Genomic DNA, 14,382 nt, shown 5'->3' with positions numbered 1-14,382 from the left:
CAAAGGAATAATGGCAGCATAACTCCAGTACTATAAAGTTCAGATATGTGCTTGACTGGGCTTCCCGGGTGGCTTAGAGGGTAAAGCATCTGCCTGCAGTGCGGGAGACCCGGGCTCGATCCCTGAGTTGGGAAGATCCCCTGGAGAAGGAAATGGCAACCCACTCCAGTATTCTTGCCTGGAGAATCCCATGGAGGGAGGAGCCTGGTAGGCTACAGTCCATGGGGTCGCAAAGAGTCAGACATGACTGAGCGACTTCACTTTCACTTTCAAACAACATATTAATAGTTTTAAGGGTTACAAACATGGTAAAACTGTAAATAAATGGAAGACAATTATCAACACAAAAATAGGGACTTTTAGTGATAATTTCATATTCATTATTTAAACTGGTTGGTAGGTACATGAGTGTTCTTTTAAGCTTTATTCTTTATACCTTATTCATATTTAATAGTCTATATTTCATATTTATTAAAGTAATTTTTAAAAAAACACTTATGTTGGTGAAGGTTAAGGAAAAGAGGCAGCTTTATATACTGCTTATGAGAATATAAATTGCCATAACCTGAAAGGGCAACTTGGCAGTATATATAAAAATTTAAAATACATCTACCTTATGACTTTGTAGTGCCATGTCTAGGAATTTGTCTTTCATCTATATATTTATGGGAAATGGGATATCTGTAATATATCCATCTGAGCATTTAAAGTAGTAGTCAACTTCCAAATAGCCTCCTTCAGAGTTGTATCACATAAATTAAGTGTATCAGTGCAATGAAATTATTGACAGTTTTCAAAAAGAATGAGACAAATCTATACTTATAAGAATGATCTCTAAAATATATTTTGAGTGAAAAAAAGTACAAAATAGTGCATATACTATACTTCCCTATACAGCAATGATGATAAGTGGTCAACTTTATTTGTGCATAAATATGTGTGAGTGACTGGTGTACAGAGATCGGAAAGAGTCTTATGTTTCAATTTATATGTTTTTACAGATTTTGACATTCCTACTATTCAGAAGAACAAATATATTTTCAAAGATAAAATTTAAATAAGAGTTAAGTATAAAGAGAAGATAGGCAGTAAGGAAGAAGGAAAAACACCTGGAAGCCTGGAAGTCTGAAAGCAGTGTGTTAATACAGAGGAAAACAAAGGAGCTGAAGGCGAGATAGGTTTAACATTCCTTGAGACTCGTGTATTTCCTCTTGATTCCTAGACATAAGGCCTGTATTATGGTAGTTAAGAATTCTTCCTAGCAAGAGTTGTTCATTTAACCTCATTGAACTTTTGTATGGATTATACTGTACTGATAGTAAAGACGTGCCACTACATACATATTTCCCCCTTTCTAGCTCATAGTAATAAATTCATTCTTAAATTATACCATTTTAGGTATCCATCATACTTGGCACCTGAGGTAATTGCGCAAGGAATTTTCAAAACCAGTGATCATGTGCCAAGTGAGAAACCATTGCCTTCTGGCCCCAAATCAGATGTCTGGTCTCTTGGAATCATTTTATTTGAGCTCTGTGTGGTATGTATAAAGAAATATTAAACTAATAAAAATAGTGTGTTTATTAGAAAAATATTTTGGGGTAGGAAAGCTGTTTAGTAATAGCATCTTTTTATCTTTTTTTGCAAATTGACTAGATATGGGGATAAAAGGCTGAAATCTCAATTTGATTTTTAAAAAAATTCCTCTTGACAATTTACTTGTATATTATTTTGGTATACCTAGAAATATTTGTACCTGTACTAAGTATTAAAAACTTACACTATATTAAGTGTAAAAAGCATATTTAGAAATATTTGCACTAAAACTGTTACACATTTTGGTATATTCATGCTCTCTCTCCCATCTATGGTATTCTTTCTTCCTTAAATATCTTTTTCTCCCCTATTCTGTCTTCATTAAGACTCACTTATTAAGAGTTGGCTTTTTATGAGGCCTTCCTGAAATATCCTCTATATTTATTTGTGTAATAAAGACTATACAGCTATTGTAAACAAAGGAATTAAAAATGCAGTAGCTTAGAGAGTTCCCTGGTGGTCCAGCTGGTTAAAACTTCGAGCTTCCAATGCAGGGGGCACAAGTTGCATCCCTGGTCAGGGAACAAAGATCCCACGTGCATGCAGCCAAAAAAATAAAATGCCAATATCATCATAATAAAGATTTTTTTTAATGCAATGCCCTAAAGAACACAGATGTTTTTCTCCCTCATATAACAGTCCTCTGAAAGAGTGGGCTCTGTTCCACAATGTCATGCCAAAACTTAGGCTATCAGAGATCGCTCTGAAAGAGGCTGCTTTATCCTCCTTTTTAGCCATAAGAAAAGGAGAGGAGTGAATTCTTGGTAACTGTCTTTAAGAAAATGATGTAAAAGTTATAGGTATCCACTCTACTTTCCACTTGACAGTTTACTCGTGTGGCCATAGAGAGGTGCCTGGTAGGTAGATGAGGATGAGTTTGGAGGGACAGCTAATATTTTGTTGATTCTGCCTCCAAGTACCTACCATGGTTAGTCTCTGTTTTCTTTGCTCTCTTCTATTTTAGCATTTGTTGTATTTGTCTACTTGGGCAATGAGGTCTTTAGGGGCAGACAATTTTATTGCTTATGTGTTGTTCTGTCTTCCAGTGGATTTTTAAAGTATTTTTGAAAATATTAACTCATTGATCTTTACCATATCTAAGGATTAGGATGATATTATTTTCATTTCGTGTGTTTTGTGTACCAGTTCAACAGCAGCAGTAGTAAAAGCACAATAGTTAAGAGACAGGCTTTCATAGTCAGAGAGAACTTGGTTTAAAATCTTAGGCAACAAAGTGTAGTTGTGTGGCTTAAGGTAACTAATGTAACTTCTTAAGGCTTTGGTTCTACTTTCAAAAATAATCATATCTATATTGTAAAGCTATTGGAAAAATTAAATGAAAACCATATATAAAGTACTTAGTATAGGGTATTATATCACAGTACATAAATGTTAGCTTTTATTATTAACACTTAAATGTTAACAATAACTTGGTAGCTTATACATTGGCATTGTTTTTTGTAAGGGAAAATGCCAGACTTGCTGATTCTTTGCTGTCCTTTGTCTAGACCATCTTACTTTTCATTGGTATGAAATTACAGTAAATCTCATTTTTGTTTAAAATCATAGCCTAAATGAAGAATTTTCTTGGAATGTAAAGTATACATAAGTGTAAATGTGACAAATGTAGCTTTTCCTTTTTATTACCATTACTTATAGTTAAACTACTTATGATCTGGGTATTTCTTATATGAGTAATTCAGTTCAACAAATGTTGATGAGTATTTTCTGTGTGTATAATAATACAACAGGAATAAACTGTGATTAAAATGTATTGTCAAAGAGCCTATAATGTAATGCAAATCCATAAACTTTGAAGATAGGCACAAAGAACTGCATGAGTTATAAGAAAGGAAATATTAATTCCATAATAGGGGCTTTATGACATTTTAAGAGGTACTCAAAGTTTAGACAGTCCAGGTTTAGGATGGTTTAAATCTTCCTCTACCTCATCAAACCTTTAGATTTCATACAAGATATTAAATATAAATTAATAAGTAAAATGGATAGGAGCCATATCCTAGGAGACTTTGAATGCCATATTGAGAGGATTATTTTTATATAAGGTCGGGGGGACATTTAAAGTTTTTAAGCAAGCTGAAATCAAACCTGCAGTTTTAGAAGATTAGTTTTTTTAAAGGTGGGTCTTTTAAAATTTAATTTCTATTGGACTATAGATGTTTTACAGTGTTGTATTAGCTTCAGGGGTACATCATGTGTATGTACACATACATCCACTCTTTTTTAGATACTTTTCCCATATAGATCATTACAGAGTACTGTATAGCACTTACTGTGTTTTACAGTAGGTCCTTAATAGTTATCTGTTTTATATATAGTAGTGTGTATTATATATGTCAACCCCAGTATCTCAATTTATCCCTCCGTCCCCTTACCTCCAGAAACCATAAAGTTGTTTTCTACATCTGTGACTCTTGTTTTGTAGGTAAATTCATTTGTACCATTTTTTTTAAATTCCACATGTAAGCAATATTATACAATATTTATGACTTTGGTTTCACTCAATATGGCAATCTCTAGGTGCATCCATGATGCTGCAGATGACATTATTTCATTCTTTTTCATGACCGAGTAATATTTCACTGTACATATCTTCTTTGTATTTCATTGTACCACATCTTCTTTATCCATTCCTCTTTCAGTGGACATTTAGGTTGCTTCCATGTCCTGGCTATTGTAAATAATACTGCAGTGGGCTTCGGGGTGCATGTATCTTTACAAATTATGGCTTTCCTGGGATATATGCCCACTTAACCATATGGTAGCTCTATTTTTAGTTGTTTAAGGAATCTCCATATTGTTCTCCATAAAGGCTGTACCAGTTTACATTCTCACCAACAATGTAGCACTGTTCTCTTTCCTCTACACCCTCTCCAGCATTTATTATTTATAGATTTTTTTATGATGGCCATTCTGACCAGTGTAAGATGATACTTCATTGTAGTTCTGATTTACATTTCTCTAATAATTAATGATGTTTGGCATCTTTTCATGTGCTTTTTGGCCATCTGTGTGTCTTCTTTGGGGAAATTTCTATTTGCAAATATTTTCTCCCATTCTGTGGGTTTTTTTCATTTTGTTTATGATTTCCTTTGCTGTGCAAAAGCTTTTAAGTTTAATTAGGTCCCTTTTGTTTATTTTTGTTTTTCATTACTCCAGGAGGTAGATCAAAAAAGATCTTGCTTCAATTTATGTCAGAGAGTGTTCTGCTTATGTTTTTATATAAGAGTTTTATGGTATCTGGCCTTACAGTTAGGTCTAGAAGATTAATATTGATAGTAATAAAGAGATTGAAAAGAGAGAGAGGAAGGGCAATTTGTTTTCAATGATCTCTCCACCTGTAGTTCTAATTTCATAAGACTTTAAGAAAGTTTTTTCTTCTCTATTAAAAAAAAGAAAATCAGAGCCTCTTTCGCTGCATAAAGACCAAGCTGTCTTCTTACACCTTCTCCTTCTAAGTCTTTTTAAATGATCATACAAGTTTACTTTGTTTATAATAATAGAAACATAATAATAGCCAAAATTTATGAAGCATTTTCTTTATGCAGAAAATGCTAAGCAGTTTTTTATACATCATATAACCTTCACCACAACCTACATGGCATGTATAGTTAATATTCCAATTTATAAATGAGAAAAGTGAGCTTTTAAGTGGTCAAGTAATTTACCCATAGTATATAACTCATGGTGGAAAGTCCAGCTTGACGCACAATAGTTGCTCAACGCATAATCATTGAAGTTGTGCCTGATTCAAGACTGTTTTTCAAGGAGCCCTCTGAAACCCACTAATAAGGAAACAACTAAAATATAACATATGTATCTTAAAATAAAGGAATATACCAGTTACTATGGAAAACACAAAGATGCTTGTCTTAAGTCATTTTGAGAAGAGGAAAAAATGTTGTGAATATTTCTTAATGGAGACAACAGATTACCTGGATCATGATATATAAGTAAGAATTAGTTGGGTAGATGAAAAGGTAATAAGACATTTTGGTCTCTTAATCAAATAAGACTCCTGGAGTCCCTCTAGACAACCAGATATATGTGGGTCTCAAAAATGAAGAATGCTTGAGATCAAACTAAAATGTAATGATTATTAGATATACAAAATGTTTAAATGGTAAGCATTATGCAACATTAAAAAAATGTATGTCACCAATGATTTTTCTTTAGAGGAGCCAATTCAAAAAAATCTGATAAAACCTCTGAAGAGAAATAGAGATAATTAAAAAATCATTTTCAGCAATGAAAAATAAAACCTCCCTGGGAAGAATATGTAAATGTTAACAAGAATTTCTTATATCTTTTATGTAGGGAAGAAAATTATTTCAGAGTTTGGATATTTCTGAAAGACTAAAATTTTTGCTTACACTGGGTAAGTGTCTCACAATTGATTATCTTTCAGTTATAAATATAATCTTTAGTGAGAGTAATTATGCACATAGAGAATGTGTTCATCAAAATAGTGACTACACTGAAATATCTTCACTTTCTTCAGTTTTCCAATGATCAGTGATAAGCATTAACAGGACAGTTTAAGCACCCTTGAGGTACTATAGGAGAGCTTTTCCTTATTCACTGTAAGGAATTATAATGTCCTGGGGTGTAATCTTAGCCTTATGATCTAGCCAACCAAACTAACTTTTGAATCAAAATATGAACTTATAAAATTGTACTTCTCTGTAGCAGTTACCTTCAATGTGCTATAACCTTTGAGCTTTCCATTTAGTGAATTATATGTAAGTAATGACCGAGGAAGAATGTTTATTTTTCCTTGTAACAAGCTCATATATTTCACATGTGTATAATCCAAATACTTGTAATTCACATTTATAAATATTTGTGTAATCCACTTTAGAGTAGACTAAGTTAAGGACGTATGGTAAAAAAAGGAGAGAAAAACAGTGATAGAGCACTTTGTATAAAAGAGTGTCAGATTGGTGTCCAGGTTAATAAAGTCTACAAATATGGATGTGTATAGAATAATATTAGTGAATATTAAATAACAATGAATTGTAAATAAAATTGTATAAAATTTTACAATTTTATCACTTTTATTTCAAAGATTGGTAATATGGCTATTAAGGAGTCTTGGAGATCTATAAATGGTGTCTATAGGCTAAACCTTATAGTTTAAAGACCAGAAAAATGTGTGTACATTCTTCAATTGTATTTAATAAAAGCAGTCTTATAATCATAAAAATAAAATAAAGCCTTTTTTCATTTATTAAAACATATAAGGAAACTTGACAAAGTCTCAAGCTTTTTAATATTCCAAGTTCCAAAATTGCATTATACAATTTAAAATAATGTTATTAAAGTTTAATTCCCAGTCTGGTAAGTTGTAAAAGCAGCTTTAATTCATGTAATTTTCCTCTTTTATAGACTGTGTAGACGACACTATAATAGTTCTGGCTGAGGAGCATGGTTGTCTGGACATTATAAAGGTTTGTCATTAATCTGTTATTGAAAATTTATTTTGCATACTTGGGATCCAGTAGCAAACTATTTTAAAGCAAAGGCTTACCGAAGAAGTCAAAACTTCTTAAAGTAGAAAATGATGTAAGAAATATAAATTTTTAAGTGGATTGTTTAAAATAATTACTTTCTCTCTCTGTTTACCAGGAGCTTCCTGAAACTGTGATAAATCTTTTAAAGAAGTGCCTCACCTTCCATCCTTCCAAGAGGTTGATATCAAGATTTGGGGATTATTATTGAGATCTTAACATATAAGTACTTAATTTTTTAATACTAATGGATTAAATAAGAATATTAACATGTAATAATGTATGATTGATATTAGTATCATAAATGTTAGTTTTGGCTTTAATGTATGGTCATAAGAGAAGAAAAAAATAATTAAAACATGATCAGAAAGCTGGCATATACCAAAGGCAGCCACTAGTTCATTTTCTAAACTATGGAAGGTAGATATGCCCTAGATACAATGATACGAGAAAAGTGAGAACAAAAGTTTATTGCCAAATAAACATTGTAGAAAAACACTTAGTGAGTTAAGTTAATAATTGTTGATAATGTAAAAGGATTTCTTAGAAGTTTTATTATTTTCATTTGATGATGTCACTGTTACCCATTCATTTGTCCCTAAACTCTGTAAGTATGTAATATTTGGAAATAATAGATTCTAATTTATCTTTATGAAAACATCTTTATCAAGACATGTTCGAATGAGAGGAATGGTATTAAAAGCATAGTTTTGGGTAAATATACCACATGAATTTAACTCAGACCATTATATCTACTACTGTGGGCAGGAATCCCTTAGAAGAAATGGAGTAGCCATCATAGTCAACAAAAGAGTCCAAAACGCAGTACTTGGGTGCAGTCTCAAAAACGACAAAATGATCTCTGTTCATTTCCAAGGCAAACCATTCAATATCACAGTAATCCAAGTCTATGCCCTGACCAGTAACGCTGAAGAAGCTGAAGTTGAATGGTTCTATGAAGACCTACAAGACCTTTTAGAACTAACACCCAGAAGAGATGTCCTTCTCATTATAGGGGACTGGAATGCAAAAGTAGGAAGTCAGGAAACACATGGATTAACAGGCAAATTTGGCCTTGGAGTACAGAATGAAGTAGGGCAAAGGCTAATAGAGTTTTGCCAATGTTTCTATGACACACGGGTCATAGAAAAAAACACCCTCTTCCAACAACACAAGAGAAGACTACACATGGACGTCACCAGATGGCCAGCACCGAAAGCAGATGATTATATTCTTTACAGCCAAAGATGGAGAAGCTCTGTACAGCCAGCAAAAACAAGACTAGGAGCTGGCTGTGGCTCAGATCATGAACTCCTTATTGCCAGATTCAGACTTAAATTGAAGAAAGTGGGGAAAACCACTAGACCATTCAGATATGACCTAAATCAAATCCCTTATGATTATACAGTGGAAGTGAGAAATAGATTTAAGGGACTAGATCTGATAGAGTGCCTGATGAACTATGGATGGAGATTCATGACATTGTATAGGAGACAAGGAGCAAGACCATCCCCAAGGAAAAGAAATGCAAAAAAGCAAAATGGCTGTCTGAGGAGGCCTTACAAATAGCTGTGAAAAGAAGAGAAGCGAAAAGCAAAGGAGAAAAGGAAAGATATAAGCATCTGAATGCAGAGTTCCAAAGAATATCAAGGAGAGATAAGAAAGCCTTCCTCAGCGATTAATGCAAAGAAATAGAGGAAAGCAAGAGAATGGGAAAGACTAGAGATCTCTTCAAGAAAATTAGAGATACCAAAGGAACATTTCATGCAAAGATGAGCACAATAAGGCACAGAAATGGTATGGACCTAACAGAAGCAGAAGATAGTAAGAAGAGGTGGCAAGAATACACAGAAGAACTATACAAAAAGATCTTCACTAGCCAGATAATCACAATGGTGTGATCGCTCACGTAGAGCCAGACATCCTGGAATATGAAGTGAAGTGGGCCTTAGGAAGCCTCACTACGAACAAAGCTAGTAGAGGTGATGGAATTCCAGTTGAGCTATTTCAAATCCTAAAAGATGACGCTGTGAAAGTGCTGCATTCAATATGCCAGTAAATTTGGAAAATGCAGCAGTGGCCATAGGACTGGGAAAGGTCAGTTTTCATTCCAATTCCAAAGAAAGGCAATGCCAAAGAATGCTCAAATTACCACACAATTGCACTCATCTCACACGCTAGTTAAGTAATGCTCAAAATTCTCCAAGCCAGGCTTCAGCAATACATGAACCGTGAACTTCCAGATGTTCAAGCTGGATTTAGAAAAGGCAGAGGAACCAGAGATCAAATTGCCAACATCCTCTGGATCATCAAAAAAACAAGAGAGTTCCAGATAAACATCTATTTCTGCTATTGACTATGCCAAAGCCTTTGTGTGAACCGCAACAAACTGTGGAAAATTCTGGAAGAGATGGGAATACCAGACCACCTGACCTGCCTCTTGAGAAATGTGTATGCATGTCAGGAAGCAACAGTTAGAACTGAACATGGAAAGCAGATTGGTTCCAAATAGGAAAAGGAGTACGTCAAGGCTGTATATTGTCACTCTGCTTATTTAACTTACATGCAGAGTACATCATGAGAAACCCTGGGCTGGAGGAAGCACAAGTTGGTATCAGGATTGCTGGGAGAAATATCAATAACCTCAAATAGGCAGATGACACCGCCCTTATGGCAGAAAGCAAAGAAAAACTAAAGAATCTCTTGATGAAAGTGAAAGAGGAGAGTGAAAAAGCTTGCTTAAAACTCAACATTCAGAAAATTAAGATCATGGCATCCGGTCCCATCACTTCATGGCAAATAGATGATGAAACAGTGGAAACGGTGAGAGACTTTATTTTTTTTGGCTCCAAAATCACTGCAGATGGTGATTGCAGCCATGAAAGTAAAAGACACTTGCTCCTTGGAAGAAAAGTTATGACCAACCTAGACAGCATATTAAAAAGCAGAGACATTACTTTGTCGGCAAAGGTCCATCTAGTCAAAGCTATGGTTTTTCCAATAGTCATGTATGGATGTGAGGGTTGGCCATAAAGAAAGCTGAGCACTGAAGAATTGATGCTTTTGAACTGTGGTTTTGGAGAAGACTATTGAGAATCCCTTGGACTGCAAGGAGATCCAACCAGTCCATCCTAAAGGAAATCAGTCCTGGGTGTTTTTTGGAAGGACTGAAGCTGAAACTCCAATACCTTGGCCACGTGATGTGAAGAACTGACTCATTTGAAAAGACCCTGATGCTGGGAAAGATTGAAGGCGGGAGGAGAAGGGGATGGCAGAAAATGAGATGGTTGGATGGCATCACTGACTCAATGGACATGAGCTTGGGTGAATTCTGGGAGTTAGTGATGGACAGGGAGGCCTGGCATGCTGCGGCTCATGGGGTCGCAAAGAGTCAGACACGATTGAGCGACTGAACTGACTGAACTGATACCACATTAAGAGAGTAGGAAGAAAATCAGAAGATAGTATTGGTTTATAATTTTATTATTCAATTAGGATATTCAGTGAAGCAAGTTTATAATGGTCAAGCTGAATGTAAAAAATGGAGATACTCATATGTAATAATATTTGATAAGTTGTAAAGTACAAAAAGCACAAAAGAGCTAAAAAAGTCAGTATTTATTTATAATCATTTGATTCTTTTTTAAAGGTGTATATCTAGACTCTAATAAGGAGAGCTTTATTATTTTCTATGCTAATGAGGTGTTCATGACTTTTAATTATTCCCTTTTAGGTGTAACATTACTCAAGGAACATTTTAATGACTTTCATTCATGTGCTGTATTTTAAATGTGTTTCTTAAGGCCAACCCCAGATGAGTTAATGCAGGACAATGTGTTCAGTGAAGTGTTACCCTTATACCCTCCCTTTATCAAACCTGCCAGCCTGTTTTCTTCTTCTCTGAGATGTGCTGATTTGACTCTGCCGGAGGATATCAGTCAGTTGTGTAAAGGTAATGATAAAGAATACTAAGAATAGAAGCCATGTGTTTAAAGGAAGTACCCTTATCCTAATTTCAGTTTTGAATTTGTCAACAATATATATTAATATTAGTGAGACTTTTTGGATACTTATCTGAGAATTAAGTAATTTTGGAGTGGTTAAAATATAACCTAACATTTTAATCCTTTAAATTTAAATTACTTTGGAGCAAGGACTTCTAAGAATCAAAGAAAGGAAGTAGTATCAAACAAAAAATTTTTTCTTATTATGTAAACCAGGGTCCTAATCAGATCTGGTTTTCAATGGAATTTCTGTTACCTCAATATTTACATAGATTTCATAAAATTTATTATAAATTATCTAAAAATCATATTATTGTTAAGTGCATTATTATTATATTCCATGTTTGTAACAGAATACCACCTTTTCTCTTTTCATTCCTCTCTAAAAATTACAGCTCTCAAAATGTGTTTTTTAGTGACACCAGTTTATATAAAAAATTATCATGACATAATCATGGTAGGAAATACTAAATATTCATTCAGTCAGATACTTACTGAGTTTCTACTATGTTCAATACACTATATCTTCAAGTATCATTTGTGCCAACTGGGGAGGTAAACAGACATTCAATCACATAGTTTCTTTTGTAAATGAAGATCCAAGACTTCCTTGGCAATCCAAGTGGTTAACATTCTGCACTTCCTATGTAAGGGGGATGGGTTCAATCCCTGGTGGGAGAACTAAGGTCACACATGCTGTGTGGAGTGGCCAAAAAAAAAATTAAGTGAAGGTCAGTATGAACATAGTACAATGGAATCAAAGCCTCTGTGAGACATCAAGACCTTTAAAAGAGGCAGAAATTGTCTCAAGACAAAGCATGGGACAGGGTGTGCTGGTTGCCTACTCAAGTGCTTTTTTTTGCCCCTATTTCTTTCCTGCAGGGCTTGGTATATCTAGTGTGTGTGTGTGTGTGTGTATCTCCCATATATATATGCCTATGTATATATATCTCTGATATAGAGGATAAAAATCACACTTTTTTCTCAAAAGAAGCTGGATGCACAACCAGTATGCATTTCTGCATTTAATCCTCTATGCATTTTGTAATATGAATATTGTAAAGGGAATCTTACTGTGTTCTTCAGATTTTACTTTTTTAAAATGTCAGCTATTATTGCCTGTTGCCTTTTAATAAAAACAGAAGGTGTAAGAGCTATTTTTTAAAATTTTCCATTAATAGATATAAACAATGACTACCTGGCAGAAAGATCTATTGAAGAAGTGTATTACCTTTGGTGTTTAGCTGGAGGTGACTTGGAAAAAGAGCTTGTGAACAAGGAAATCATTCGATCCAAACCACCTATCTGCACACTCCCCAAGTAAGGAAAGAAAACATCTCTTGGAAATGAGAGAAATCTAGTAATAACTTTTTTTAATTTGATCGTTTTTCCTTTTGGTAGGTAGACATTCTAGCTAAGTGATTGTGAAAACAATTTGAAATCAATACCTTGCTTTCTTGTCAGGAATTTCTTTTTTTATTCAGTTTTTCCATTTTTAAAAAATTTTATTTCTTAATTGGTAGAAAATTGCTTTACAATTTAGTGTTGGTTTCTGCTGTACAACAACACAAATCAGTCATATTTATATATATATATATATATCCCTTTCCTCCTGAGCCTCCCTACCTTCCTCCAGTCTCACCTATCTAGGTCATCACAGAGCACCAGGCTAGGTTCCCTGTGTTATTTAGCAACTTCCCACTATTTTACAGATGGTAATATATATATGACAATGCTGCTTTCTCAATTCATCCCACCCTCATCATCCCCCTCAATGGACATGAGTTTAAGTAAACTCTGGGAGTTGATGATGGACAGGGAGGCCTGGTGTGCTGCAGTCCATGGGGTCACAAGGAGTCAGACACGACTGAGCGACTGAACTGAACTGATTTTCCCCTGTGTCCACAAGTCTGTTGTCTACTAGGTTCATTATTACCATTTTTTTTTTAGGTTCCATATATATGCATTAATATACAATACTTGTTTTTCTCTTTCTGACTTAGTTCACTCTGTATAAGAGGCTCTAGGTTCATCCACTTCACTACAGCTGACTCAAATTTGTTCCTTTTATGGCTGAGTAATATTCCATTATGTAAATGTACAACTTCTTTATCCATTCATCTGTTGATGGACATCCTGGTTGCTTCTTTCCTGGCTATTGTAAATATTGCTGTAATGAACATTGGGGTACATGTGTCTTTTAGAGTTCTGGTTTTCTCTGGATATATGCCCAAGAGTGAGATTGCTGGGTCATATGGTAGATTTATTCCTGTTCTTTTAAGGAATCGCCATACTGTTTTCCATAATGGCTGTATCAGTTTGCATTCCCACCAACAGTGCAAGAGGTTGACCTTTTCTCCACGTCCTCTCCAGCATTTATTGTTTGTAGATTTTTTGTTGATAGCCACTCTGACTAGTGTGAGGTGATTCATTATATAGTTTTGATTTCCATTTCTCTAATAACAAGTGTGAGCAGCTTTTCATGTGTTTCTTGGCCATCTGTGTGTCTTCTTTGGCAAAATGTTTGGTAGGAGTTTCTAATTGCAGAGTTCTTATCAGTGCTTTTGTTATTTTTAAAACTACTGTTTTTAATAAATTATTTGTTTTATGATCTATTTGAAGTAAAGGTATTATTATGGAACATCTCACAATAGTTGGTGATCAATAAAAAAAATAGTACAAATAGAACGGTAATATTTAAGGGAGTTAATATACTAGGCCAGTATGCCCATTATGAGGAACTATTTTTTTTTTTTTACTTCTAATGATATTTTAAAATGTACTGAGAGACCTCATTGCTTGTCCTAGAGATATCATGGTACTAAAGCACTGTTGAAAAACTGCAGAATTGTATAAGGTCTTAGACACAATCTTGTAAATTACTTAGAGTTAAATGACAATACAATGCTAAGAGCCAAAACTGTTAATTGTTCCATTGCTCATCATATTCGTTCATAAAAATGAGAACCTACATTTCTTTCCATCAGTACTTTAAAGTTTTAATTTTAGGTTTTAGGACTAGATTTGATCTTTGTAGGTAACTATAAAAACCATCTGCTGATCGTTTTTTTCTTCGTATGTAAATTTTAGGTTAATTGTTTGAATACGGCACTAATTCTGTACCTTTCCCCCCTCTTAAACTGATTCTTAAATATTAACTTCAATTGTACTGTTCACGTGATGAATTAAGTAGAAAAATCAGAAATAAGATGATGGCAATTCCAAGAGCAAATGCTTTGAAGGATATAAAA

General features: G+C 34.2%; 1 protein-coding gene across 3 annotated transcripts in view; it reads left to right on the top strand.

The window, feature by feature from the left end:
• Positions 1-14,382, top strand: part of TBCK (TBC1 domain containing kinase) — a 195,277-nt gene that overhangs the window by 54,463 nt on the left and 126,432 nt on the right. For all 3 annotated transcript variants that reach the window (XM_043438214.1, XM_043438215.1, XM_043438216.1), the window contains exons 6-11: positions 1,399-1,540; positions 5,935-5,995; positions 7,006-7,067; positions 7,246-7,307; positions 10,931-11,079; positions 12,313-12,451. In XM_043438214.1, coding sequence (XP_043294149.1) covers positions 1,399-1,540; positions 5,935-5,995; positions 7,006-7,067; positions 7,246-7,307; positions 10,931-11,079; positions 12,313-12,451 — 615 coding nt within the window. The remainder of the gene's footprint in view (positions 1-1,398; positions 1,541-5,934; positions 5,996-7,005; positions 7,068-7,245; positions 7,308-10,930; positions 11,080-12,312; positions 12,452-14,382) is intronic.

Source organism: Cervus canadensis, chromosome 19 (genome assembly GCF_019320065.1).
Source record: "Cervus canadensis isolate Bull #8, Minnesota chromosome 19, ASM1932006v1, whole genome shotgun sequence".
NCBI lineage: Eukaryota > Metazoa > Chordata > Mammalia > Artiodactyla > Cervidae > Cervus > Cervus canadensis.
This window is presented reverse-complemented; position numbering and strand designations above follow the sequence as displayed.